Genomic DNA, 27,116 nt, shown 5'->3' on the forward strand with positions numbered 1-27,116 from the left:
TCAGTGAAAGGTCTTTCTTCGCTTGGCACTGTTCGATTCTGTCTTCTCTGCTGATTCCTCTGATGTTCTCCTCGTTAAAACATGACAGTCTTTGTCCCACTTACTGCTATTACTTTGACCTCCTCCACTGGGGGCTTTTGAACTGCTTTTCAATACAGCTGCTTTCCGGTCACCCTCGTGCCAAGCTGCATCAGATGACGTGGAAGGCACGTCACACTGTCCCACTGTTTGCTGGGGCTTCTTAGAAGTTTCTGTTCTGGAAATCTGCTCCCTGGCAGCTGAGGACACATTGATGCCTTGCTGCAACGTTGATCCTGACTGATTGCTGTCTTTTGAGGCCTGCTCCTTCCCTTTTGTTTCAGTTCTACTAGCCATACTTGCCAGCCGCGGGTCCCGCGGTTTCACTTGACCAGCAGGAAGGGCTGCAGCCTCCGTAGGTGCAGAGGCACTGCCTCTCCTGGAGTCTGCAGCCTGAGCCCCCGGGGGCTGCTGGGGCCCTCTGCTTCCTTGGGGCGCTGTGTGGCCAGCACTAGCAGCGAGTTCCCGCGGGCTGCCGGCCTCCCTTGGAGTCGCAAGCTCACTCCTCTTGCTACTGGAAGAATAAGCCTGCAACGGAGGAGGTTTCTTTGTCTCTGCTTTGGTTGGGGGCTGTACTGTTGGATTGAGCTTCAAAATCTTAACAGCATCTTTCCTGTAGCTTTTTTCTGATGTCTGGATAATGGCACCTCTTTTCTGAGCATCCTGAATCAACTCGTTCCAGTCTTTATTTTCCTTTAAAAAAAAAAGAAAAAAGACAACCCCCCCAAAAAAAAGTTATCAGAAAGAAATCAACACAAATGGACAGAGGTGTCAGAGGATGCACAACCCCTTTAATCAAGGTACCTGACACAACTGTCATGGAAACCACTGTTATGTTCCTTCTGGAATGGAAGAATCTTATGTTTCACTTGCAAACCAGCAATGGGCACTCTGGCTGCTGTAACACAGGGAAGGTACTTTCAACCATCACTGAGCTACTACTTAAAATGACAATTTCTATATTTATGAAGGCCAGAAGAGTTTTCTAGTACAGAGTAAAACAGGAGTATGGCTTTAATGCCCTCTAGTGGTGTAGCGAACAGCCTCCCCCCCTTGGAAAAGCACTGTAAGACATTCAGTCTATTCAAGAGCACTCCCTACACATTCAGTGGGCCTTTATAGCCCCCCAAATACATAATTTCGTTTCAGAAACACCTGTTTCAAAGCATACAAGCAAAGAGTATCCTCAGAAACCACATGACTACACAAAGTAGCATCAAAAACAATAATCTGAAGATCGGGGGAATGTTTTGGGGTGGTTTGGTTTTTTTGAAATTATTTTCCTTGCCCAAGTATCCAGTGACACCTGCCATAGCTGGAAGATCAATAAGGATCAAGCAGGAAAGTATCTCTGCCATCATCCCATCTTACCAGTAGAGAGATTTTTTTATAACCCCCACACTTGAATCGTAAAGGACTGTGTTGCAATTTAGTTACTAAAAATATTGAGAGAGTAATTTCTAACTTTTCTTCTTGGAAGCAAGGAAAACAGACAGTTACTGCCAAAGCTTTCAAAGAGAACCCTTCAGAGGCCTGGATTGTTCTAATTTAACACCACACTAAAAAAGGCTCCCCTTTCTGGGGACAGGGGCAGTCTGAGGGTGGTTTTCACTTCCCCAAACCTGACTTGACCTAAAGAGGTGGATCACAGAAGATGATTTGATTAACCCTGTACCTACCATGAGCGTCTTCAGTCTCCCAAGGATGAAGAGGCTGAACCTGGCTCGGGTAATTGTAACGTTCAGACGCTGAAGGCTTGCCAGAAACCTAGGTGACAAGACAAAACTAAGCACCTGAACAACTTCTTCCACGAGGTTTAAATGTTATGAGAAAGAGAGATAATATTCGGTTTCAGTGACATGAAGGTAACCGAAGCATTTACAAAGGCAGCGGCAGTTCATGACCAGATCACAGCCCTGCCTCACATGAAGGGCTTTGCATGAATTGTCTTTTCTTTCTTTCACCATTCTGATTCATTGCAGGGAATTCCAGTTCTTTCCAGCTCTTGCCATTGATGTTTCCTTTCTTAGAGCAAATCCCCTCTTAATGCCAACCACTGCTTCCTTAAATGTTCCGCAAAGTACAGAAGACATCAACCTCACTTCACCTATCAAGACTTTAAGCTTCTTTTTGTCTTGAACTGAAATAGATTAATAATATTTGGCATGGTTAATGGGAAAATTTTCTAAGAAAATACTGAACACTGGACATGAATATTTTATTTTAAAGGTGACCTGCACTGGAAGCACTTGAAGGAAGACTTTTGCTTTGTCATGCTTCAAGAGTGAAAATTACATTCCTTGCAGAAGAAAATTTTTGTAGCACAAACATGAGACGGTCTAGTCTGTTTTTGTGGGATCACAAACCAAGGTACTGAAACCTAAACAAACAAATGCTTAGTGTATTCTTAAAAGTTTATTTCTGTTAGGGCTTATTTATCAAAACTCAAAAATAAAGGTTTGTGAAACTAATATCAACTATTTCTTCTCTAATTAAAAAGCTCCCAAAATGCACAGCTTGTTCTATACTAACAAAGTCAAGTCCTTGCACAACTTAGTTCAAGCAGGTCCAACATCAGTGCCCGGCACTGTGGTCGTGACACTAAGACCTGCTCTTCACCATATTCACAACTCCTGCAGTAAAGACTGCCCCAAAGCCACCCCAGAAAATTTGGACAGTGCAGGAAAAAAAGAGAGGCAGGAAGCAGACCAGGGGAGTGGATCCAGCAGCACAATTACTCTAGTTCTCTAGGTCCCCTTTCAAGACGAAAGACTATGAAATATTGCTAACAGCTTTGAAACCTGAAAGACGACAAGATTATTTTCTCAGGAAAGGAAATATCTGCTGTCATTTCTTGGACAGTTTTCTCCTCCCTTTGTATGTTATTTTCAGAGTAAACTTAATGCTGGACTAGCAACCTTGGAGACCAAAATACTTTGCTCAGCTACAAGATCATAGGTAAGGGTAATGCAAACTTTCCCATCACACTTTGCAAACGACATCTGACCCTGAAACCGAGATGTCCAAGTCATCAGTATGTACAGCTTCTAAGGCATGGCCCTGCCAAAGCTTTAATATATGAACCTTCAACACAGCCCACTGCAAAGTTTTCTTCCAAAAGAAAAGACAGAGGTTAAGTCCCATGTCAGCCAAAAGAACTGGCAGGTGCTAGCTGCCTTCAGTTTCCAAACTCAATCAACCAGATTAAGAAATCTCCAAAAAGCATCATGGTGGTTTGCTATAGGATTTGGATTCTTTATCTTCCCAAAGTAGCATGGATCAACATCATTAAAAGCCCTTTATCTAGCAATTAGAAAATGAGTATCAGAGAAACATAAGTAGCTTATGGTATGTGGAAATAAAGATTTTTGTTTATATGAACAGACTTCCCATAGTTTAACTTAAAAGACAATGAAAAGAAAGCCCATTTCTTAAATTTAAATGATCACTAAGTTACAGAAACAAATCAACAACCGCTGTAGTGCTCTGGGGGTAAACAGCACACCCAGTATCTAGCTCTTTCTGTTTCAGACAGGAAAAACACGTTAAATTACCAAATCTGCAATCTTGAATCAAGACTTCCAGCAAATTTCCTCACTCAAAAGACAAGCACATTAATCTACAAATCAAAGATCCAGGTTGTGTGCATCACATTCCCAGTGACACATATGAGTTAACAATACTCCTACAGACAGAATGCTGTATTAATAGGATAGCAACAGTCACAGATAATGGATTGCATTTGAAGAGAGCAGCATTCAGAAAGTTACAATATATATTAAAAGCTACAAGAAAAAGAACTATTGCAGTACTAATGCAAAGAGCCAACTTCCCAAGACCAATTCTGCCAAACTGAAACAGTGACAGGCTAAGGCAGCCGTGCAAATTCATCAGCATGCAATGCAGAACGCAATGCTTGGTATTTCCATGTCCCTTTTGTTCAGATATCTCATTAATTCACGCTTTAAGATGCCCTTTAATTTGCTGACTGTAGTGACTTCTTGTCTAGTAACTTTCTTACTGGTCATATTAAAAATATAATGACTGTATCTGGAGTGTCACTGGAAATGGAGTTTGCAAATCCCTGAAAAGAAACATACCCTATTGACCCTTTAGTGCTGTTTGCCCGGACGCACGTCACTATGATGCAGTCTTTCTCTCGTCCCTGGAATGCATCCACTGTGTCCACTTCTCCTGGGCTGTTGACGAAAGAATTAGCAAGCTGTTAAGTTAGATGAATTTTTAAGCAACACACCAATGCAAAGAGCCTAAACACTATCCCTAATGACCATCTGTCAAAATAACACAGAGTAAATTTTTTCTTCAGTATATGAAAAGACTCGGTATATGAAACTAAAGCTAAATTTGCTTTTCTGAGGCCAGCATCACTGTTAACAAGCTGTTCAGGTCCATATATCTTGGAATTTTAGGTTTTGTTTTAAATCAACTTTATTCAGAACAGCAATATAATCAAAGCACATACCCAAGTAAGAAACAGCACAAGGCCATGCACCTTTTAAGCGAAAAGCTTGCATGACACCTTTGAAGGCATGACTAAGCACACGTTTTGGTAGTACAGAAAAAGTTTGAGAGTTTTGGCCATTATTTTAAGAGGATAAACAAAGGACTAAGATGCAAGAGCCAAGTCCCATATGATATCTCATGGTTTCTTTACCTGTTATTCTTAAACACTCTGTCCAGTTGTTCTTGAATTTTCCTCTTCTGTGCGCTGTAAGGGGTAATTATTCCAATGCGACGAAGACCGAGATCTTTCCTTTTTTCTTTAATTGTTCTAATTAGTTCCATCACCAGCTTCACTTCCTGAGGATTACTAAAAGAGCTGAACAAGACAGAAAGGACACATTTCAGAAATGCATTTGATAGCTCCTTCAGATTCAACACTTCAGCCCAATTTGTAGGGGGATTGCCAGCCAAAGCCCCTGTCTTGAACTTTTGCAGCCTCCCTCACATAGAGGCTCAAATGGCCCTGAGAAGGGGCTAACAAAGAGAAATGTCAGCAGTGAAAGGCTGGACTTAACATTCCCTTAAAACTACATAGCTTTTGTTACAGAACAGGCAAGAGGGAGGACTGAGCCTGCCACCTTCTGGCATTACCTCAGCACACAGCTGTGAAAGGAAAGTCACTGATAAAAAAAATAAATTGGGAACTCAAACTGTTACTAGAGTTAGCAGAGACTGTAGGCATTCACTGGCATCTAGCAGATAGTCAAAGCAGGATCAAAAACAGCTTCAGATTAAAAAAAAACCCAAAAACATTTAACACATGCTTTTAGTAAACAAGTTTTTTGCAAAATTAAATCAAGTTGAAAATGCAGCTGTGGCTACTTAATGCATATTGGGAACAATAGAGGACACAAGACAACTCCTCTGCAGGTTAATTAATTCTAAGCAAATCTAAAACTTGGCAGAGTAGAACGTTGAACTTACTCATTGTCTCGCTCCTCATGACCATCTCCTACATCAAAAATAAGGTAGGGCTGGAATGGCCACTCTGAAGAACATCTGTTCTCTTCTGTTGCTCTGTAAATAACATTTTTATCACCAGGTAACCATACAAAAATTCTGAGAACTTATATTTCACTATTTACAGCATGGTTATCAAACACAAGCAACTTTCAGATTTTTTTCCAGAGTCCTTAATTTTCACTGGTACCTGCATATACTGAGGCCTGAAAATGAACTCTAAGCAGTAAGTCTGCTCCATTTTAAGTGACCTAATGAACTTATGTATCACAGCCAGCACCAGCATGAGACTGAGTGCAAGTTTCCTTCCATTAAACATCTTCCCCTCCCCACAACCTCAATAATTTTTAGACTCAAATGAATATCCTGATACAAAAAAAGCTTCTTTGAAAAACCCCCTGCTCAGAAAGGAGAACAGAGCGCTACCCACCTGTCAGTCCTTAGAGTCCTGCCATAAACATAATTGGATGGGAAGAGGCAGATGTCAGGGTGCATCCTGTATTGCACAGTCAGCTGCACAACTGGCAGGCTGCGTAAAACATTATTCCGCACTTGCTCCTCCAGGTGTCTGTGCAGGCGTGCCATCAAGGACTGGTCGTAGCCATATTCCCGAGCTTTCTGCCAGAAGCAAAACATGAGATTGACTTCTGGGGAATTAGGTACAAAATTTACAACACAAATTTCTTTTTGGATTTAAAACTATTTGGAATTTTCTTTTAAATTTATAAATCACTGACAAAATGACAACTACTTGCACTTCCATCTTCTATTTGTGTGTTATTATTTCAGTAAGGATCACCTGCAAAAATCTGAGTTTTTGTCAGTGCAGTCTTTAACAAGACAACTTTCCCTTGTGAGACACATCGTTAAATTTTTAAATATCAACAACAATGAAAAGCAAGTTCTTGCAGGTGGGATCTTGTTAAACAAGCACACAGCCTCCAGATTATCCACCCTTCTCAAGAAGCCAGTCTGGTTTTCCTTCTTTCTTTATTAGACGTTTAAAACAGTCCTCCTTACTGCTGGATACAAGAAAGTGCTCCATTATGTTCATCCCTAGAACACATCCACAGGGTGAGGAAGTCCCCATACAAGCAGGTAATCATCATCCTCCATTCCTTAAGGAATGTGACACTGCACTCACACACATCTCTGTCAGCTTTATTCACACATTTGGAGGCAGTATTGATATGGTCTCCACATCACGGAGACTAAACTTGGCAGGGCAAAAGTTGTTACCTGATACACACTGTGATCTGACATCGCAGTGTCTTTTTTCCTTTTATATATTTTCTATATATATTGTTCTTATACTATATTCACGATACATAATGGAAAAATATAGTTTGATGACTTACTACTGATTTTACAGTAGGAGGTAGCTGTCTGGGATCTCCAACAAGGACAAGTTTATTGCAGCGATGAATCAGTGGAATCAGTGTTTCGACCTCACAGGACTGCCCTGCCTTTTGTATATGCAAACAGGACAAAACGTAAAAGTTGTAAGCAAAACAATGGAGGGAAGTATGTTAGATCTCCTTTAGCAGAGCCAGAACAACTCAGAGATGCTTTTTAAGTCTTCTAAAACAAACAAAAACACCAAGAAAAGGAGAGTAAAAGAAGGATTTTTTCCCTAATAAAAAGAACTCCAAGCAGATTTATTGTTAAATATGCAGAGCTCTCCAGACAGACAAAGATATAACCCAACCATCTGGAAATCTCTACAGCAAGAACCACATTTTAGCCATGATTGTTAAGTAAAAGCTGTCATTAAAGCACCAAACCACTCAGAAAAAGCAGCAATTAGCAGTTATTCTTTCCTCTTATGGCTCTGCATGGCAGGACAGGCTGGTTACCAGCTAAAAGATGGGGATGGGGCAGTCGAGCCACTATATATGACGCCACCAGCCAATTACACGTAGCTTAAGCAGAGAACAAGGTAGACCTTTAGAGATGGAACATGCTGTAGGGTTTAAACAGATTTACTGACCTCATCCACAATGACACAGCTGAAAGGATCAAGTCCTTGCCTCGAAAAAGCAGATTCCAGCAGATTTCCTCCACTTGTGCTCAGCGTGCAGCAGATGATATCGGACTCCAAGATAATATCCACCTGTACCTTCTGAGAATGGCCCCGAACCTTCAAGCACAACAGGACACCATGCCCACTTTTAGCTTTCTTGAACCACTTTAGAGCAATTTCTAGCTGCCAAACAGATCATGCACAATGCAACATCCCCATGAAACTATCTCCATTATTACAAGTGAAAGTAACAAGGTGGCTTTACCGAGGTGTTACTCTTACTTTGAATTACAGATCAATGCCACTGAGGTGGCAAACTAGAAGTAAGTATTCCCTTACCTCTACAGCTGTGCAATCTAGACACAGTACTGTGAGCACAGTTTAGCTGGCCATCCCATTTGTAACGCCAAGCCTCCATGACCATTAAAGGTCAGCGTATTTTCATTAACGATGAACCTTCAATCATGGCATGGTTCATGCTGCTCAGCCTTAATTACTGGTTTTCCCATCAGTGCTTACTTCCACTTTCAAATCTATCTCTTTCCACACACGCACAAAAATCTTCCAGCTGTTGCTTTACTTAAAAACATTTGAAAAGTATTTCAATACCAGTAGGACTGTAAGGGGCATGAAAGTGGTGATGAAGACACATCCTAGAACATGAGGGCATGTACATTTCTACTACCTTCTGCCACATTTTGTTTAAAATTCGCCCTTAACTGTAAGTGTGAATATTCCCATCTGGTTTGGTTTTCTGGTTTTTGGGGTTTTTTTTGTTTTTTCAATATGCAGACAGAGTACACCTGGATTTCACACCAGGATGTCTACAACTTACACAGCTTATGACCTTTATCTCTCTACTACTCTATAAATACTCCCAGACACATCAAAACCAAATCTCCACCACAATTAACGGATATCAAGAACACAAATAGATTAGCTGAGGTTTATCAAAAAGCTGTCTTTAAGAAAAATTCCTACCTCCTTTAGCTGAGAAGCAAGCTGTTGTCTCTCCTTTGAAAGTCTGCCAATTTCATCATCCAACATTTGACTCTAGATGGCAGGGGGAGAAACCACAAATACCAGGAATTAACACCTTTCCCATAATACCTTTTTTCCTCCCTTACCCTAATTCATTTCCTAAACATATAGGCTCATTCAGACTGTATTTTAATAACAAACATGTCTGAAAAAGCTGATCAGTTTCTTAAAAAACAGTCAACATATTTAGACTTTCCACACACAATATTACCCTTCACATTTCTGTGCAACTGGAAAAGTGGTTTATCATCAGAAATCTGTAATTTGAGCACAAATGCCAAATTTTTAGGCTAAAGAAAAGGAAAACTTGAAGTGCAACACATATCCCAAAATTTTGGTTTGCCAGGTATCCAGTTAAGCAGAGCTTTGAAGTGCACAAGTTAAACCACTAAGTTCTATAAAAATGGTTACACTGGTGATAGAACCAAATGATGATTACTGAACACCAGAGCAAGAAGTGGCACAACTGACCTGCTGAAAATACCAGTATAAATAGACAAAAAAAATCCAGATGGAAAGTTCTTCATTACCTTTCACACTGCTAACCAACATTTCCATTAGTTGAAAAAGCAAGCAAAGAGACAGTTACTGCTCAGAGATGGCATTAAAAGGAATAGTTCTTTACTCTTGGGATTCAGTTATAAATACAAAAAGCCACACAAACAGGATTAAAAATGCTATTATTTTACCACCTCCCTCTTCTCACATCTGTGCAGGGCACGCTGACGAGACAGCATGTCCAACTGTTGATCCAGAGCTTCTTTTTTCTTCTGAATATCCTGGTCACAGTCAGCTGGCTTTCGTTCTATCATAAAGCAAAGGAAAACATTCAGGAGGTATAGAAAAGCTATGTTACTATAACACTTGCTCCCAGTTATACATCTTAACTTACAAAGAAAAAATAAACTTTTTTTTTAACTTCACATTTTGCCTTTTTCTATTGAGGTCTGGTCTTATAAAACAAGGATAATGAGACTTGGTTCCGACTGTAGCTCTCAAATGCTTCACAGCCACATTGCTTAAAAACGATGGCTTTTAACATGCATTTATTATAATTTCTTTAAAACAACAACAAAAAAAAAGAAGTTGGCTTGCTTATTTCTTTGGTTTTGCTTAGATTTTAGGCCATACGTAAGCTGACATTTTCCCACTAAGGCTGAGAAAAACAATGCTTATGAAGCACTGTTGCAGAAACCTTTCACCAGATCTTCCTTCTTAAAGAACACAAAACCCAAGTGTAAAACATCACCAAGCTGTTAGATGACTAAAGAAGATGAAGAAGACTGAAGAAAAGTCTGGTTTGCATGCTACTTACTCATTCTATGTTCAACTTGCTTATCCAGGCTAAATCCCCGGACTTCGCTGTTGATTGCTTTTTCAGCACCAAGTCGCACTAATTTGATATCCCCACAATTTCCTGTTTACAAAAATCAGAGTCAAAATAACTTTGGACTGTTGCAATCATCTCTGCACTTTCGTGTGAAAGAAAAAAAAATTGAACATCACAGATATCAAACAAGGCTTTTCCTTTTCTGCTTTTTTTAAGGGTTTGCAACAATTTACTTGTACTTATCTAAACGCAGTACAAAATTTCAGCAATTCCAAACTGTAAAAAAAAGATGTTCCTACGTTTTAGTGGTGGCTAACAGTTAAAAATGTTATTCTGAATTAACAGAACCATCTCTTATTCTCAGGCTTCTTTATGAAATCTGTAAGCTTTAGATAAGTCAAAAAATTACTGAATACTACCAGTAATGCAGCTGGTAAGTCAATATCAAATTAACATTTGGCTACAATGCAGATTTTTTTTCCACACCACACACTAGATACCTTGCTCAGAATTCATCTACTTTGTATTATTCACAAACTAGGAGGAGGAGGGGAAAAAAAAAAAGTGAGAAGCTCTGATACATCAAAAATTTCATCAGTCTGTTTAGCAGGATCAGCAAAGTCTGATTTTATTCAAAACCAAGGTAATGGTCTTGGGTTCAAATCTTTAAGCAATACTTAAAAACTAGGGAACTGAAACTAACACTATGAGGAAAGGATCAATGTCTATATAAAGTGACTTAAAAAACCCATAATACACCTTTTAGAAAAGCACATTAAAATTAATAATAACATGAGGATGTACCAGTCATGTTCTGCAAGAGAAAAAAGCTGCTTAGAGTAGCATGGAAGTATTATATATATGTAATAATCTGTTTCAGTTTCTCCCTCAGGTTTTGGCTATTTAACATATAAACAGAATTTTAAAATAAACCATACCCAGAGGCTCCTGTCTGTTTTGGCATTTTTCCTTAAATGCAATGATGATCTTTTTCATGAGTTCATCAACAGCAGCATTTGATGGTGCACAAACTAGGAAACGGTTGGGCTTTATCTTGGAATTTGTTTTTTGAGTTCCTTTCTCATTCCTCGTGTTCTGGAGATTAATTAACAACAAATCAAAACAGGCTCTTAGATTGTTCTTATTTGTGATTTAAAAGTACACTCATCTTAGCACGTAGAGTATAGAGACTTGCACTTTAATATCTCTTAAGGTACGTCTTACGTTGAATAACAACAGGTCAAATGTATTAGTACTATTTGCATAAACTCCCTTCAACAACGATGTACTTGATGAATCTACTGGATACTAACATAAAAACCACTAAATGGTAAAGGCCAAATAACATTCTTTAATAGATAAAAATATTTAGGTTTTTTTATACTAGTGTTTATACTACTATTTGTGCATGTTCTCTTGATTTTACTTTACGTTCCACAGAATAAGTGTTTTCCAAGATGCCCAAAAGGTATTATTTCCACCTTTACACCTTATACAGTACAGATTTAATTAAATCCACTTAATGAATGACACCCCCAGTAATTAACAACACTACGCTTACACTTAGTTTAAGCTATCACTGACTTCAGTTGCAAAACCAAACAACAGCACATGGCAATCACATCACACTCACTTCTCTCAAAATATGAGACAGAAGTCCAACAATAGTTTTTGATTTCCCTGTTCCAGGTGGTCCATGGATGAGGCAGATCTTGGGAAGCCCCGGATGTTGCTTTACCATGGCATAAGCTGTCTCAATGGCTCTCTTTTGACCTTCATTGTATTCACTCCTATCCAATGCCTGGAACAGACAGCGGAAAAGCTAATTAATTACTTAATGTTGATCAAACTTTCCATGTTTAGTTTATTTATTTTCAGAATGTCCCCCACCCCTCTAGTTATGACTCAAAAACTTGAACGACAAGGAAGCTTGATTCTAGGTTTGCCCTAGATGCACACCCAATCCTCATTCGAAAGCTGTTAATTAAAGTTTCGTTTACTATACAACACCTTCATTTTCCATTAACTTTTCCATACTACACCTTATTTCCTGAACAGATACCTCTCCAGTAAGGAAAAAAAAACTGAAAGCTGTTTAAAGTGCACTACTAGTATCTATGTCAATACAGCAGAAACACCTGAGCAAGTTCAGACTCGTCTCTATCCCCTGATCAACCAACTCGGAAAAGCCTCGGTGCTTTTGAAAGTTGTCTACACTTGGTCATCTCAAAAAACCAGCACGCAAAATCAGTTTCACTAAACTCATGAGATCCAGATGCCCGCTTTGTCACCCCTAACTATCACTTCTAGCTGCAGGACTTACGGCACTTTCTGAAGCTAGAGGCAAATCTCTGGGACAGAAGTCATTGTAACTTGGGTTTATGATGGGTTTAGCCAGGGGACTCCTGCTCAATAGTAGCAGACCTCTGAACATGCGGCGTGTGGTCACCAGGGAGCCAACCACCACACACTTCACTTGCTTATTTATGAAGAATGACAAATTGCCCCGAGTTTGCACAGAAAGATGACAGACGGTATGCTTCTCCTTTTGTCCTATTAAAAGGGAGGAGATTAAAAAAAAAAAACCACAAGTTGTTAATTCAAAAAATACCAAATTTGTTAACTGAAAGATATTCAAACAGGTCACTCAAAGAATTCACCAGAACCAAGTGCTGCCATCTACAAGGGAGCCAACAAGTAATTCCTGCAAGAAACCCAAACACCCTCCCACCTCCCAGAAAATCCCAAAACCAAGGAGAAAAAAAAAAAAAACAACAGTGCTCTGTAAGCATCAGTTTCTGCCTTTTCACAAAGCTTCTAGCATAGAACGGACACACTGCAGTGGAAAACCATCCCATTTCCTCTTATGTAAGCGGTATATTACAACTACCAACAGCCAGCCATGACAAAGCATGTCATATTATCAAGAAGAAACACAATTTTATTTCAGCCCCATTTACTTACTAGTTAAACAGCCAGACGCACGAGAAAATCGTGTCACAAGACCAACGTGACTCATGATATGGTCCTTCATCTCACTTTCTTCCCTAAAGGTGTCTTTTTTCTTTTGGACCACCAAAAAGATTAAGTCATCCTCCTTTGGGTGAAGCTGCCTTGCCAAATCACTTTCTTGAAAATGAGCTACCCAAAACACATTTTAAAATTAGAACATTAAAAGGACAATAGTTACAATTACTTTGACTACAGAAGTACTATGATTAACATATTGCATATACTTCAGTAACACCCACCTCTTAACTTCTAAAGCTATTAAAAGCTATAGCAAAAGACTATGAAGAGTTTTAACTCCATTCTGAAGACTGAACATAGCACTGCACAAAAATAGAGCCAGTCAAGGACTATTTTATTTACCAAAAGAAGCTGAAACAATATCCCAAATGAGATGGAAAGTATTTTAACAGCAATCAAGTAACTTTTTGTACTGAACACTTAAGGCACAAAGTCCCTGCAAAGTATTTATTTCTGCTGCATGCATTCTGGAAAACTGCAAATTCAAGATCCTTTCTGTATTTAAAGTAAATGAAAAAGATTTCTACCTGTAAGTCCTAGCTCATTGTAAGGCATTGTCTACTGGTGTAGTGAAGAGCATTTAAAAAACCAAACAAACAAATACCTCTTACCTGTAAAATCTGCTCTATTCAAGTCAGCACAGAAGTTCTGTAAGTAGAAGTAGTAACTCTTCTCTTTTCCTCTCTGGTTTTCTAACCATTCATCTGCCAGCTACATGTTGGGAAGTAAAAGCTAAATAAAAATACTTTGAAGGGTTTAGTGTATCAGAAGAAGAGCTTATCAGCACTCAAAGGGCAAACATACTAATCAGCAATAAAAGAAAGCTAACATACTGTTAAATACAAAACATCAAAGAGCCTCACCCACTTTTTTAATATATACATACACATTACATACAAACACATACAGGAAACGAAAGCACTTCCTCCCTACATACCCCCCTATTTAATGTACTTCCTTATAAAGCTCTTCAAAACAGATGCGGGCTCACCCTGATTGCATTTTCACCTTAAAAAACCAGTATTATCCTGGTATTGACTCAATTTTCTACCTTATTTCTATAGGGGAGTGATGCAATGACAGGACTTTAAAGCATACAGAGTTTAATTGAAGGAACACCGCGTTTTCTCACCACTGAACTATTCAAGTTAAGCTGTTTGGGAAAAAATACGTCTCAGACTAACCTACCCTCTCACATAAGTTCCCAACATAAATGAAAACATTACATTCTTATCCTCTTTTTACAACCCTGCCATTGAAAGACCTCCGTTTCTTAAACAAAGATTTCTGGTTTAAGCTGTATATGCTATAAAGAAAGAGGAACCACCTCCTTCCTCTTGCATGCTATTGTGGATGCGCACAAAAAAAAAAAAAAAAAAAAAAAAAAAAAGCTGTGCTGAGGTGAGTAGTACTAACAGTTCCCGATCTTAAACATCACTGTCTAGGTTACTTCCCCCAAATCATTCCTCTACTCAGATCTGTGTCTGAACATTTTCAGAAGGCAAATAGAGGACATAAACCAGCTTTTAATCTCTTGGTAAAATTTACTAGGGTTTATGAAAACAAACCAAGAGGCAGAGAGCTACTTACTGTTTCAAAGGCATTTAGCATCATCAAGGGGAAAAACGTATTAAAATAGTCATTGTATCCCTGAAATTGGACAGGAACAGAGGCTATTACAGACTGCAGGAGATTATTCGGAGATCCAAACTGGCTGGACTTTGCAAACATTTCGTAAGTCCACTTCAGGACTTCATTAACAAAAATGCTATAATCACGCTGCTGAGCACCAAGAAAGGAAGAACTGTATGGTTCTTGGGCAGGCCTTCTGGAAATATCTGAAGCATTGTAATTTTGCCTATTTTGTGGCTGGAGAACGTTATTAGAACTACGGGGTTGAGGTACATTACTGAAACTCGGCAACTTGCACGTTGGATTTCCTGTTGGTACAGCCTTTGCACTTGGTGGCCTGACCACCGCTGGTTTTGCTGCATTCACTTTGCTTTTTGAAGCTGGCGGTAGCTTTTTAACATCTTCGAGATCCTTGCTGAAGGCTGCATTCCGTGAAGAACTTGCGGTGCTGAAAATTTTGGTAGTGGAAGGTTTTCTTGCTTTAGAAGGTGTCAGGAGAGGTTTGGCAAACAAGTGATCTGTTTCTGAGCTGGTGGCTGAATGCTTACTACAGTACTCTCCCGTTTTTTCCACTTTTTCCATACAGTCTTTGTCCTTACATTTCACACTAGTCAAGGATTCATTCTGCTGAAGGTTTTCAGCAGTATGCATTTCCTCTGTTTTTTTACTAGCTCTAGTAGTATCCTGAACACTTTCCTCCTCGGAACATAATTCCATATCCACAGGATCTAACTGAGTTAAAAACAGATCATCATCATCATCTTCACTGTTTCCAGTTGGTTTACACTCATTTTCTTTTGAAGTTGTCTTCTCACACGCAGGCTGAACAACGCAACCTTTTCCTGAAGGTTCATCTTTATCATCTCCAACAAGCACAGCAGGAGAGAGACTTGAACCTGTAGGTACAGGAGGAACCCTCCCACCGCTATCCTCCGATTTTCTGCTCAAGTCTGAAGAACTAGGCCTTTTAGAGACACGTGTCTCCTCCTCCACAGAGAGGCTTTCAAACTTTCTCTCACTGGCAGAAGGACAAACAGCCTCCTCCCTTTTTTCCCCTCTTTGGTTTTCAAGAGATCCTTCAACAGATGCCCGTTCAAAACTTTTAGGCTTTTGTTTCATAGATTTTGCATCCACTTTGCTAACTTTCTTGCTTCTACTCTCAGAACTTCCTGCAGGATTTTTCACCCTGACATTTTTTTTGGGCCTTGTCTGCCTTAAAAACTGAAGGTCTTGGCAGGCTAGCAATTTTTTATTATGTTTTACAGACAAATTCTGAGGAGCAATTAGTTTTGTCTTCTGTTTCTGTGCAACTGCAACTCTCCCTGCAGCTTTACCGTAGCTGCGCAACTGAGCTAGGCTATCTAAGGAGCGCTGGGATAACTCAAACGCTTTGCGGGGTGCCTTCTTCAGACCGAGCTTTTCTACAGTTGATGCTGGTGCAGGACACTGACGAACTTTCCTTGGAGGAACCACAGCAGGTGTTGACCTGCAAGGTTGAGAAGTTTTTGATGTACTTTGAAACAGTTTTTTATTTTGTGATGTTTTAAGAACAAAAGGTTTTTTAGGACTTCTCTGAATAGTTCTTGTTACCTTAGATTTTGCTATATTCTTCCGTGAGCTTGCGCTGTTTTTCTTAAGGGCCAACTTTGAAGCTAATGACATTTGAGATGTAGATGCTCTGGGTTCAGTCAATTTTGAGCCCAGGGTGAAGTCTTTAGCAACAGTACCTTTGTCTGCAACATTCTCCAGTTGACCTTTCGCAGTTCCCGTACTAATTGATTCCTGCAATGTTGAATTAGTTACTTCTTTTGTATTATCACCTTCTTTCTGATGAGAAATATTTTCTATTTGCTCTTCTACCAAGTTTGTTGCTTCTTCCATGGCAGCATCAGTTATGTAATACTCATCATAACCCCATTCATTTGTGTGATCGTTCAGTAAACCATCTGAATTACTGCTATCAACCGATGTTGAAACATTAGCTTGCTTATACTCTTGAGTTGCTTCCATAGCATACGCTTGAGTATCTTGCCAAACGGAAAAGACATCAACTTCTGTTTCAAACTCAAAGTACTGAGACTCACAGTCTTCCAGTGATAAGGGAGAGCTTGGTGCCTTTGATTCTATTTTGGTATCACTATCAGAAATACAGCTGGAAGTTGAAGGCTGCTTTTCAGGACACACATTTTCATTCATTTTTTTTGTTTCTTCCTCGTCAGCCACAAATTTTTCTTCATCAGAAGAGTCTGAAATTATAATGACTTGATTTTCAAGGCAATCTTTATCACAGTGAGACTTAGTACTTTGGCCATCACTGGAAGATCTTACTGCACCTTTCACTTTCCTTTTAATATCACATATATTATGATGTACTGAGCTTTCTTGGCTTGAATCAAGGGAAAAATTGACACTTTTGGCATATGCAGCTAAAGATAACTTACTGAGATCTCTATCAACCTGGGAGTCTGTTAAAGTATTACCTTCAGAAACCATCTTCACCAAATCCTCCTCTTTCTTCCCTACTGAATTGTTTTCTCTCTTGAAATATTCTGAAAATTCAAACAACCTGTCGCTTGATTCACACTTCATTGACAGTGGCCTGATCCGAGAAGCAGGGTGGGATATATCCCTCTTGTTTTCAGAGCTAGATGGAACACAGCCATTTGCTGAAGTTTTATCCATATAAAACGTCTTTGAAATTCGACCTTTACAGTCATATTTAACCAAGTCATTTAAATTAAGCTGTTCCTGGTCTGAAGTTTGCATGTCACTGTCTCTCTTAAACACAGACTTAAACAATGAACTCGATTTTTCTTCCATGGATACTTTTTTCAGTAAGGTGTCACTAACCCCTGAAAGCAAAATACTGTCATCTTCATTTTCCTGCATACTGTGGTCAGTTTTAGAGGAACTAAAGCAACCCAGTGGCGTTTCTTTTGATATCTGTTTAGTGGGGACCAGTCTGGACTGAAAAGCACTGTTGACACTTTCCTCCTGGGCACTTTCACAACTCCTTGAAGATGGAATACCAACAGAGACTTCATTTTTACACACAGTATTCAATCCCTGATGTTTATGACAATCTTTGCTTGTACACAGATAGCCAGTGCAAAACTTAGGTTGTTCTGCCTCCGCTTTTGAAGCACTCGTTGCTAAACTGCAGTTTTTCAAGTCATGTAGCTTCACTGGTTGTGATTCTTTTAAGGGCCATTCAGTTTCCTTTAACTTGTTTTTCAAATTTGTGAGTCTATGCACATCTACTTTAAACTTTGAAGAGGAACTGGGAGACATATTACTTTCCTGCACACCTGAGCTGTAAATGTTTTCTGGAGAACCAGTACGAGTTTGAGCAGCCAGATGCATTGGTGTTATGGGACCTACTTCACATTTGTTTTCCAACTCTCCGCCTCTTCTGAAATCTGAATGCTGGGCATTTGGATTAAAACGTTGATTATCTGTATCGCATTTCCCTGCCACAAGATCATTGTTCCTATTTTCCTGAACCTTCCCACATACTTTTGTCACCGAAGAGTTCTGTGGGTAGACATATTCCTGAGTTGTTGAGTCATTAAGTTCCTTTTTAATATTCATCAAGAGTCCTTTTGTGGATGTCCCAGATCTTGAACTTTTAGATGCATCTCTACATTCCTCTTCCCAGGTACTCTTTCCTTCAGGGCAAGGGTTCTCCTGACAATGTCCATCTCCGCCTTCCTTCAATGTGGCAGCAAATGGTGACCAAAGGTAATCTCTGCTATGCACATTCATCTTGCACTCATCACCGTATGCACTCTTCTCTTGCTTTATAGAAACAGGAGGTGAAGTTGTAGAATTTGCATTGTTTCCTACAGGCACAGAGGTATTCAATGCTCTGTCCCTCATACTTTTTATAACTTGCTTTAAACTCACTTGTAATTCCTGGGTTTCCTGGATGTTCAGCTGCCAACCTAAAGACATATTTCCTCGCAGAAGAAGATTGAGTTTGTCAAGGTATTTCTTGCAAAGAGCGTGCTGCCCAATTTGATAGCCTTCTTTAAGAAGGCTGCGGATCAGCTGCACACAGGCGTGCTGCACAGAGTTAGAAGCTTGTAAAGATACTGTTGCTGAACCTCTCAAACAGTGTCCAGATGCTTTTTCAGTGCGCCGTGTAAATGCTATAGCTGGAAGCTTAGCACATCTCACCACTGCTTCCACCCATTCTTGGGAGCTAATCCATAGCAAATGCAGGCACTTTTTATTTCTGTGTAGTTCAATAATGGACACCAAGATCAGGAGAAAAAATTCCGAGATTTTGTCACACTGCTGGATTCTTTCATTAAGAATATCTTTGATTTCCGAGCAGAGGTAGTGAATGACCTCTACTATATACGCTACACCCAAGTCCTTGAGATCCATAAGCGACTGTACAAAAGGGATGAACCACAGAAACATGCTGTCATGGACACGCATATCTCTGCCAATATCAGACTGAAGCACATTGGCCAGTGTCTGCATATCTTCATACATGTTGGGGCAGTATTCTGGACAAATGGCGGTCTTCCATCCAGAATCCTGAAAAACAAATTCGCCACACATCATCCTCATTATGCACATCTGCACAGTTTAATCTGCCAGGTTTTTTTCTAGCCCTAAAGGTTACTTTTTTGCTGACATAATTTAGCCCCAGACAACCTAATATACATTTAAAGCCTTTGAAAGACATTTCATAAATACAATGCACCAACAGCAAGAGAACACACTCACAAATGTTTCTTCTACTTTATAACAAGAAGAAAATGGTGCCATTTTGGAGCACGGTCTAACATTTGAAAGTACATCAATGCATACCTCATTACTCTGTACTCTAGTTTAGAATACTGAGAAACAAAAAGTAAAATACAAGAACTCAATCAGCAACTTTTCTTTTAAATTGAATTCAGAGTTTTTATTGAGGTACCAATGCTTGTTTCAACCTTGATACAAATTCTTGGGCTTTAATACCATCTCTGCCTAATTCACAAACACATTCTTCATTCCTCTTACAGCCTGAAGTACCAGGCAAACAAGAGGTGACCACACTGGCTGCTATTTAAGGCACACAATAGTGATAGACATTACTTAATATTTTTTCTTTACAACATTACTAGAAAGAACAGAGTATCCTCCCCTCCGTATTTCATAGATGGTTTAAACTGACAGTGCCATTGACTGACCAGAGTTTGAAGAATACGGAAATGAAATATTTTTTAATACCTTTTGAGGCCTTTCTGGGTTATAACCGTAAACAATCTGACTGCAAGTAACCATGTCATCACCATAGTCTGACTCCGGTTCAGATTTTGTCCTAAAAAGAAACACAAATCATTACAGACTCCACACAACTACACCAAACTATAAGAAAGTCAAGTGGCCAACACACAGATTTCACTTTTCAGATACTGACCACGTGACCACTAGAACTTGTTAATGATAGAACACACCTATGAAAAGATACCATATTTAACATTGCAGAGCTTGATCTATCCTGCTTGTAAGAGGATAAAATCCTCTTGTGTGTGTATAAAAATACTGAACATTTAAGACACTGTCACTCAAAGTTGATTAAAAGATTGGAGTGCCAATTTATGTAACAAATTTCTGTTCCCACAGAAGCTGTTCCTAGACTTCCCAGCAGCGTACTAGGAACCGCTTCTGCACTGAACAAGCACCTTACCTACCTAATGAACTTTCTTCTCAATACTGACAATATTGTCACTCAGCAGTAATTCAAAACCTCCATTTTATCTTAGGATATAAGTGTATGAAAATAAAACAATTCAAAAGAGTATCTGATGCCTGCTATGAGTTTTAAAGCATTTATTTTCAGCAGTTCACTATGTTATCCAAACTATTAAAAGCCATGAGTCTCACTTTATTACTTTCCCTGAAAGGAGTACATTCAGAAAAAGAATAAAACTTTTAAAACCATGCAGTATCATTAAGTAAATATAATCTTGAGAAATATTTAAAACTTAACATGAGCTAAAAGTAAACTCAAATCAGCTGTCATCTGGAAGTACAATAAAATCTAAAACTATGTCATCACACTCTGGAATTCCCATAATTTTACCAAGAGTCTCAGACATGACAATCTTCCTTAAACTTAAGTGTTAAGTTGGTTATAGCACTACATAAGCACTAAACAGTCAGCAGCCTTCATGATTCAGGAAAAAGTCCTGAAAAGTGCAATAGACATCATAGTAGTCAAAAAGAAGTGAGCATGTATTTTTTGAAAGAACCTCACAATTTTAGGGGATCTACTTCACATTTTCATCGCTTGACATTGGCAACATCTGATTTTTTAACTTGCCATCTCCCTCCCCCAAAACAAATTAAGGCAGCACTGACAATAAAACCAAGACCAAGCTACTACACTACCTGGCATTAAAATGATAAAACTGTTCTAGTCTCTTAATAAAACTGACCTCTTAAAGCTACTGCGTATATTTTTTATTTCATTGTTGTAGCTTGCACTGTTAATAATGGTTTGAAAGGCTTGGACAGGATCAATAAGCTGACCCCATACTTTAGATCCGAGCTGATCCAAAATAACCATGAAACAACGCAGCGCTGGCCAGAAGGGGTCGGTAGAATCATCTGAAAAATAACAGTAATACGGGGGAGAGGTGAAATGCAAGAGTCCTGCACATTCTCAGACTAAGCTGAAGTTGAAAGTAGTTGGTTTTAATTGATTTTTCTTAAATACTAACATAAAGATACATATTCTATTAAGTTGCAACTATACTTTTTAACCTGGAAAAAGAAAAAGGATAGAGTCAACCTTGCTTATCTATACAGACACTGCTCCTTACGCAGTCTTCCATCAACAGGAACCTGGATAACTATCGCTAACATTTCCCAACTCTATGAAAGCAATCCTTCCACACTGATTTTTGCAGTGCTGTTCTAAGAAGTGGGTACAACTTACACAGCTACTGCAATTTATACATCAAATTGAAGCTAGAAGCAATTGGTTTTCCTTCAAGTGTGTTCTTCCTTCTTCATATAAGGTAACAGCATATCCTCAATAAACATTCTAAGCTTATAAAGATCTAGTAATTTAAGAGGAAGCCCTGGTCTTGAGCTCACGTGCCACTCCTGAGTTTGTTTGAATGTCACTTTTCAGCATTTCTCAACATTGCCCAAATACTGTGCAATACTGGCCATCTTCCAGAAGATAAATAAGCCTCAGTTAAAATCACCTCAGCACTACACTACTCAGAATTCACTCAATTAACAAGGAAGTTTACTAAAGATGAAAAATAGGCTATGAACTGTCTTAATCTCAGTATCAGAACTAGTTACCAGCTGCTTCTTTCTCCATGGTGTGAAGTATAGACTGCATGAAATCATTTTGTTTGTCTGGACCCAGTAACAGGGAATCCAGAGCTTGTTCTTCCAGCACTGTTAGAAGCATACAAATCCCTAAAAAAATAAAATAAAATAAGCATAGTGTCCGTATATTTGCAAAAATGTGTTCTAATTTGCACCAAATCAAGGATCATTTCCCAAATGCCATTACCAATGTAACACTTGAGCAAAGAGATCAGCAGCAACATGAAACTAATTAAACACTACCTCACTGCTGCAGTTGTGCAGCGTTCAGTTTGCCCATTTGACACACTCCAAAATAAACAGCACCTATGAAATAGCAGAGCTCTGACCTGAAGGCAGCGCTTACAAGATGAGAGACACTACACATAAAAGTCCATTTCTGATGGTAAACACTCACCCAGCCAATAGTTCTTGTAGTTGGCAGTATCGTATAAATGAGATGGCAGAAGGATGAGTTTACCCTTTTCAACCACTGCAGAGCTGTAAATTTCTGGAGTCTCAAAAAGCCCCAACTCAATAACTTTGAACAAGCAAGTCAGCACTTCCTGTAAGTCATAGTAATCATCCCTGTCAACCTTCCCTAAATTCCTTGCTGTTAGGATGGCCCATCGATGAATCTAACAATTGAAACAAAAAAGTTACATATTAATAAAAAGAACAAATAAAAATCACGATTGCTACTACAAATGGGACAAAAGTGTATTTTCACTACAGTAAGGTCTCTTTAATTGCAACTAAGAGTTACTCTTTTTCCAAAATAGCCTTAGAAACACGCTTGCTACACAAGATACTGGTAACAAAGAAGTTAAAACTCAGAGTAATATATACAAATAAAACTCCCTGAGATTCATGTGACAAAGTAGCATCTGGTTTTGTACTTGTTTTATATTGTTTAAATGTTACTGACCAACATTTTCTAACTAGATAACTGTATACTATAACAACAGATGTTGTGCTGTTGGCACAGGACACTTGTCATTTCTTGCCTTGGTGGAATCATTCTCTGACCTACTGAGGAAACTTCAGAGTTTGAGCAAGTGTGAAGTACAATACTATCAAATTTTTTACTATTTCTTAAAGCAACTTGAAATTTTGTGCTGCATACTGGTGTTTAAGCCAGTCTTGGAAGCCAGACACAGCAAATTTAACCCAGCTCCAAAGTTGCATCAAATGAGGTGGGAAAGTGATGGTACGGACTCAATCTCCTGATATATAAACAAACTGTCCACTTGAGTTACAATGTGGTATTCCTCTGAGAGTAAAAAAAAAAAAAAAAAAAAGCTGCAGAGCTTTGAGTTGTCCCAGCACAGAATACACAAATCCATAAAAACACAACGTTGCCTCCTTGTAATGACAAAATTCAGTGACAATTAAAGGGCTTTTCAGAGGAAGTACACTGCTGAGCATCTCTTCTTGCAAGTAACTACACTAAACTCACTTTTTTAATTTTTAAGTCTCTGAATATTAGTAAAATATAAAAGAAAGAACAGGGAAGGAGAAGGGGATTAATACACTAAATTACAAACCCTGGCCCACTTGAAAATAATTTCATTTGCGAATACAGGGTATAAATTTACAGTTTGGTTGAACATTTGTAACTTTTGCTAAATGCAAACAGCAAACTGATTCTAGAAGTTGCTGCAAAAGCAGAGTCTTCTCTCCCTCAGCAAGAGTAACTATATTCCTACTGAAATCTCACTTATATACTCTCAAAGAAAAATACAGAAAATCAAATACTTAAAATTCTGAATGCTACTATTTTCATATTCTTGTTATTAAAAACAAGAATCTGTTCTGATGTGACTTAAAACCAAGTTTCAGTGGAACAGAAAAAGTAACTTACCACTTCATTTGGGTGTACCAAAAAGAGATAAATTCCTGGATATTTCTCAAAGACTTGAAAGGAGCTGTGACTTTGTTCCATTCTACAGAGCACTTCTACACACAGCTCACCTGAAATGATAAACACAGTTATAGTAAGGACTAATTTATACGCTCACAAAACAAACAAACAAAAAATAGTGTCAAAATAAATACATATATATACACACCCCTACTGGTACCTCAGTTTAAGGACTATGTGTTATTTTCACCTCCTTCCGTAGAAACAATACCATTCCCTTCCAACTGTATACGATAAGATACATACTGACTCTCTCATGCAGCAGCAGATACGGGTATTTCAGTATTTCTAGAAGGGGCACTCGCAGGTTATTCTCAAAATCTGGGCCCACATAACCAGACAGCTGTGTCTCTCCATTCTCATCCACTATAAACAACTCATCGTCTTCTCCAGCTTCTTCTTGGATGGATTTCTCAATGTGGGCAACAAGACGGGAGGTTTCCAACTCCCACAAGACCTATTCAGTGGGGAAAAACAACTAATCAAAGTGCAGTTGTGAACAAAGGACATATGTTAGCACACGCAGAAACCTCAACTAGAGTTTCAAAACTTAAAATTTCATTCTGAAAAGTTTATTTCCAAGCATGGTGCAAAACAATAAAGTTTTGACATGGAATTCAGATTGTGCAAATCACAAAACACCAATTTGAGTTAAGATGGTAAAGTAACTTCTAAAAGAGTGGCATTGAAACCAGAAGCATTTTTATAATTCTGTTAAATATTCATAAACCACTTCAATAATTATTTCAGGCCATAGGTTAGTCACAACACTTTGTTCCACTGACCAACATACAGTGCACAATACAGAAAATTATCATATTTCGGAAGATAGGAAAAGCAATTTTAAAATCTTGCCTTCTCGTCTATTTTGTAATGTACTAGAGGAAAGGAGCAAATGTAAACAATGCAAACAGACTGACTGACTTGCTGAATATTTGTAGGGGATTCAGGCTCATAACATTACTCATCTAAAGTAACTGCTCCAAACCTCAATTAGAAACCAAGGTTATTTCCTCCACTTAACAGACACAGAAACGAACTTTCAGTAGCCCAGTGTCATTCCACTTATTTCCAATCTATACTCAGATGGGATTGCCCTTCGGAGAAATCTAGCTGACTAATTTAAAGAGCAACCTTTCAGACATCTGTATTGTGATCCATTAGCTGCAAATATTCACTTTACATATATATACACATAAGGGAAAATAAGCTTTCCAAAATACAAAAGATAGTGAGGGAGAATTATAAAAGGCTTATAATAAAGACGCTTAAAACTTTTTTGATTGCTTTAATCACACAGTCGCACAGCCTTGCAAGATCAGATCTCTGAAATTCAAGTACAGTAGAAAACTACACATGAGAAATGAAAGCAAACAAAAAGAGGAACAAACTGAAAGCTAAACAGAAGCCAGAGGAAGGAAGAAAATACATTAAAGAAACAGAGCTGTTAGTCTGGCAGGTGGTTTTGTTTTTTTTTCCAGACTTCAAACCATCACAGCATGAAGTTCAAGCTATAATATCTATTTAGCAACTTCCCACTGCTGTTTTAGTCCTCACTAATTTGAACATATGCAAAACAAGAGAGTCTTCTTGTTTTACAATCAGCTCTTTGCAACTCAATATAAAAAACCCCATACAGTTAAAAAGCAACATACCCCATTCCCAAACACAAATAAAACACAATCCCTGCACAGAACTCCACCCTACGCTGAGGCTGGACCACAGAAGCCTCTTGTCAAGTTTTCCTTCAGTTCTAAGTCCTCTCGCTCAGTAACAGGCAGGAGCCAGATCTCTTAATTACCTCATGCCACCTTGGTAATTCTTCCCGTGCTTTGTGGTATTCAACCACACACTCCAGGCAGTAACAGAGATCATCGTTGGCTCCTTCAAGATCTTCTGGGGACAACCGTTTAGAAGCATAGCTCTTCAGGAACTCAGTGGTGTCAGAACCACTAGGTGTACACCATCGACATGTGCTCATTCTTTGGATGGAAAGAAGAAGGAATTAACAGAAGTACAAAGACCAAAAGCAGCAAAATATTTCCTTTCAGCAGTACCTAATTTTCATGTGCGATGAGTTTCAGGATTTACGTAACTCATTAGCAGCATATATGCATACGTTCTCAGTTGTTCTCATATCATATAGGCACATGCAGTTAAACAAAGAAATACAGATTAAAGCATTAAGTGAGCATTACAGAAAAATGCCTGATGAATGACAAACATTACAAATAAAGCATTGAAAAGAAGTCAAATAACATAATTTGCAAACCACGAAACATGCGAAATTTAACTTTCCTTTCAAAAAAGCCCCATAATCCACACTTAACACACACTTCCCAGAACTACAGCGTTAAAGTTGATCATACCACTTTACTACTATCTGGAATCTAGGTCTAATAAGTATAAAATTAGCTTTTTTCCTTAATCTCCTGGTAAAAATTATAGGTCAACAAATCCCTGTTGTCAAAAGCAAAGGATATTTATGTAGAACTTTCCTGTCTTCATAATGATTATAGTTAGAAAGCATCATAAAACTCTCACCACAGATTGCTTCCTCTAAAAACAAAAGTTCTTCACTAAGCAGCAATATAGTTCTCTCAGATTCTGCAAGTCTGAAAAACTCAACAGAATACTGGAAAAGCATAAATGTTTCAACTAACTAAATAAAAGGAACGGTGGTAACTGCTTCTGTTATGTAACATAACAGGGAAAGCAAAAGTGTAACCTAAATAAAGCAAAGACCATGCACTTCCTCATGCATACATACTGAGAAAAAAGAAAAAAAAGGAAACAATTGCAGTACTGACCTTTGGAAAGGGAAGCTACGGGCTGTGCAGGTGTGACGGGTCACATGGTGGGAGAGAGAACAGCGCTGCCCTGCAGCTGGGGAAGGGGCTGACCCCTGCAGCCATACACGCCCTGGAGCACAGCACGAAGCAGATATCTTCAACAGCCCATCCCCTGGAAACACAGTCCTGGGGGTGCTTCACAGATCTAAAACAAAACAGTAATCATCAGAAACCGGTTCAGACTCGAAACTGGTGTTTAGATTGACACGCTTTATATAACCACACTGAGGTGATAAGTGTGCTTTGAGCTGAATCCCTCCCGCTTTCAAATGCGGGCAGTACGCTGTCTATCGCACCTTTGTCTAAGAAAAGGTGTAAAATCCCTTCGCACGTTCAGCGAGGACATTACCGAACAGCCCCGTTACCTTCAGCGCTCCCATCCAGCAGCCGCCC

General features: G+C 38.8%; 1 protein-coding gene across 1 annotated transcript; it reads right to left on the reverse strand.

The window, feature by feature from the left end:
* Positions 1-25,852, reverse strand: SETX (senataxin). The gene is made up of 24 exons (XM_010080563.1): positions 25,673-25,852; positions 24,118-24,328; positions 23,812-23,921; positions 22,366-22,585; positions 21,939-22,058; positions 21,059-21,230; positions 19,848-19,938; positions 14,577-19,166; positions 13,598-13,697; positions 12,921-13,097; positions 12,280-12,509; positions 11,590-11,757; positions 10,895-11,051; positions 9,942-10,043; positions 9,319-9,431; positions 8,567-8,638; positions 7,553-7,702; positions 6,921-7,028; positions 5,993-6,180; positions 5,527-5,619; positions 4,754-4,918; positions 4,179-4,277; positions 1,758-1,845; positions 1-771 (listed from the first exon to the last, which is right to left on the reverse strand). The coding sequence occupies exons 1-24, from the start codon at positions 25,850-25,852 to the stop codon at positions 1-3; spliced, it is 8,475 nt and encodes a 2,824-aa protein (XP_010078865.1).
* Between the last annotated feature and the right edge of the window lie 1,264 nt (positions 25,853-27,116).

The sequence above is a fragment of the Pterocles gutturalis genome, unplaced genomic scaffold, assembly GCF_000699245.1.
Source record: "Pterocles gutturalis isolate BGI_N339 unplaced genomic scaffold, ASM69924v1 scaffold21884, whole genome shotgun sequence".
NCBI classification, from domain to species: Eukaryota; Metazoa; Chordata; class Aves; order Pterocliformes; family Pteroclidae; genus Pterocles; species Pterocles gutturalis.

Excerpts from the sequence above, each read along its gene's own strand:
- SETX (XM_010080563.1), bottom strand. The coding sequence starts at position 25,852 with ATGAGCACATGTCGATGGTGTACACCTAGTGGTTCTGACACCACTGAG. Across the intron at positions 22,586-23,811 it reads TGGTACACCCAAATGAAGTG|ATTCATCGATGGGCCATCCT; the intron begins GTAAGTTACTTT and ends TTCAATTGTTAG. Across the intron at positions 1,846-4,178 it reads AGCACTAAAGGGTCAATAGG|GTTTCTGGCAAGCCTTCAGC; the intron begins GTATGTTTCTTT and ends CTTGTCACCTAG.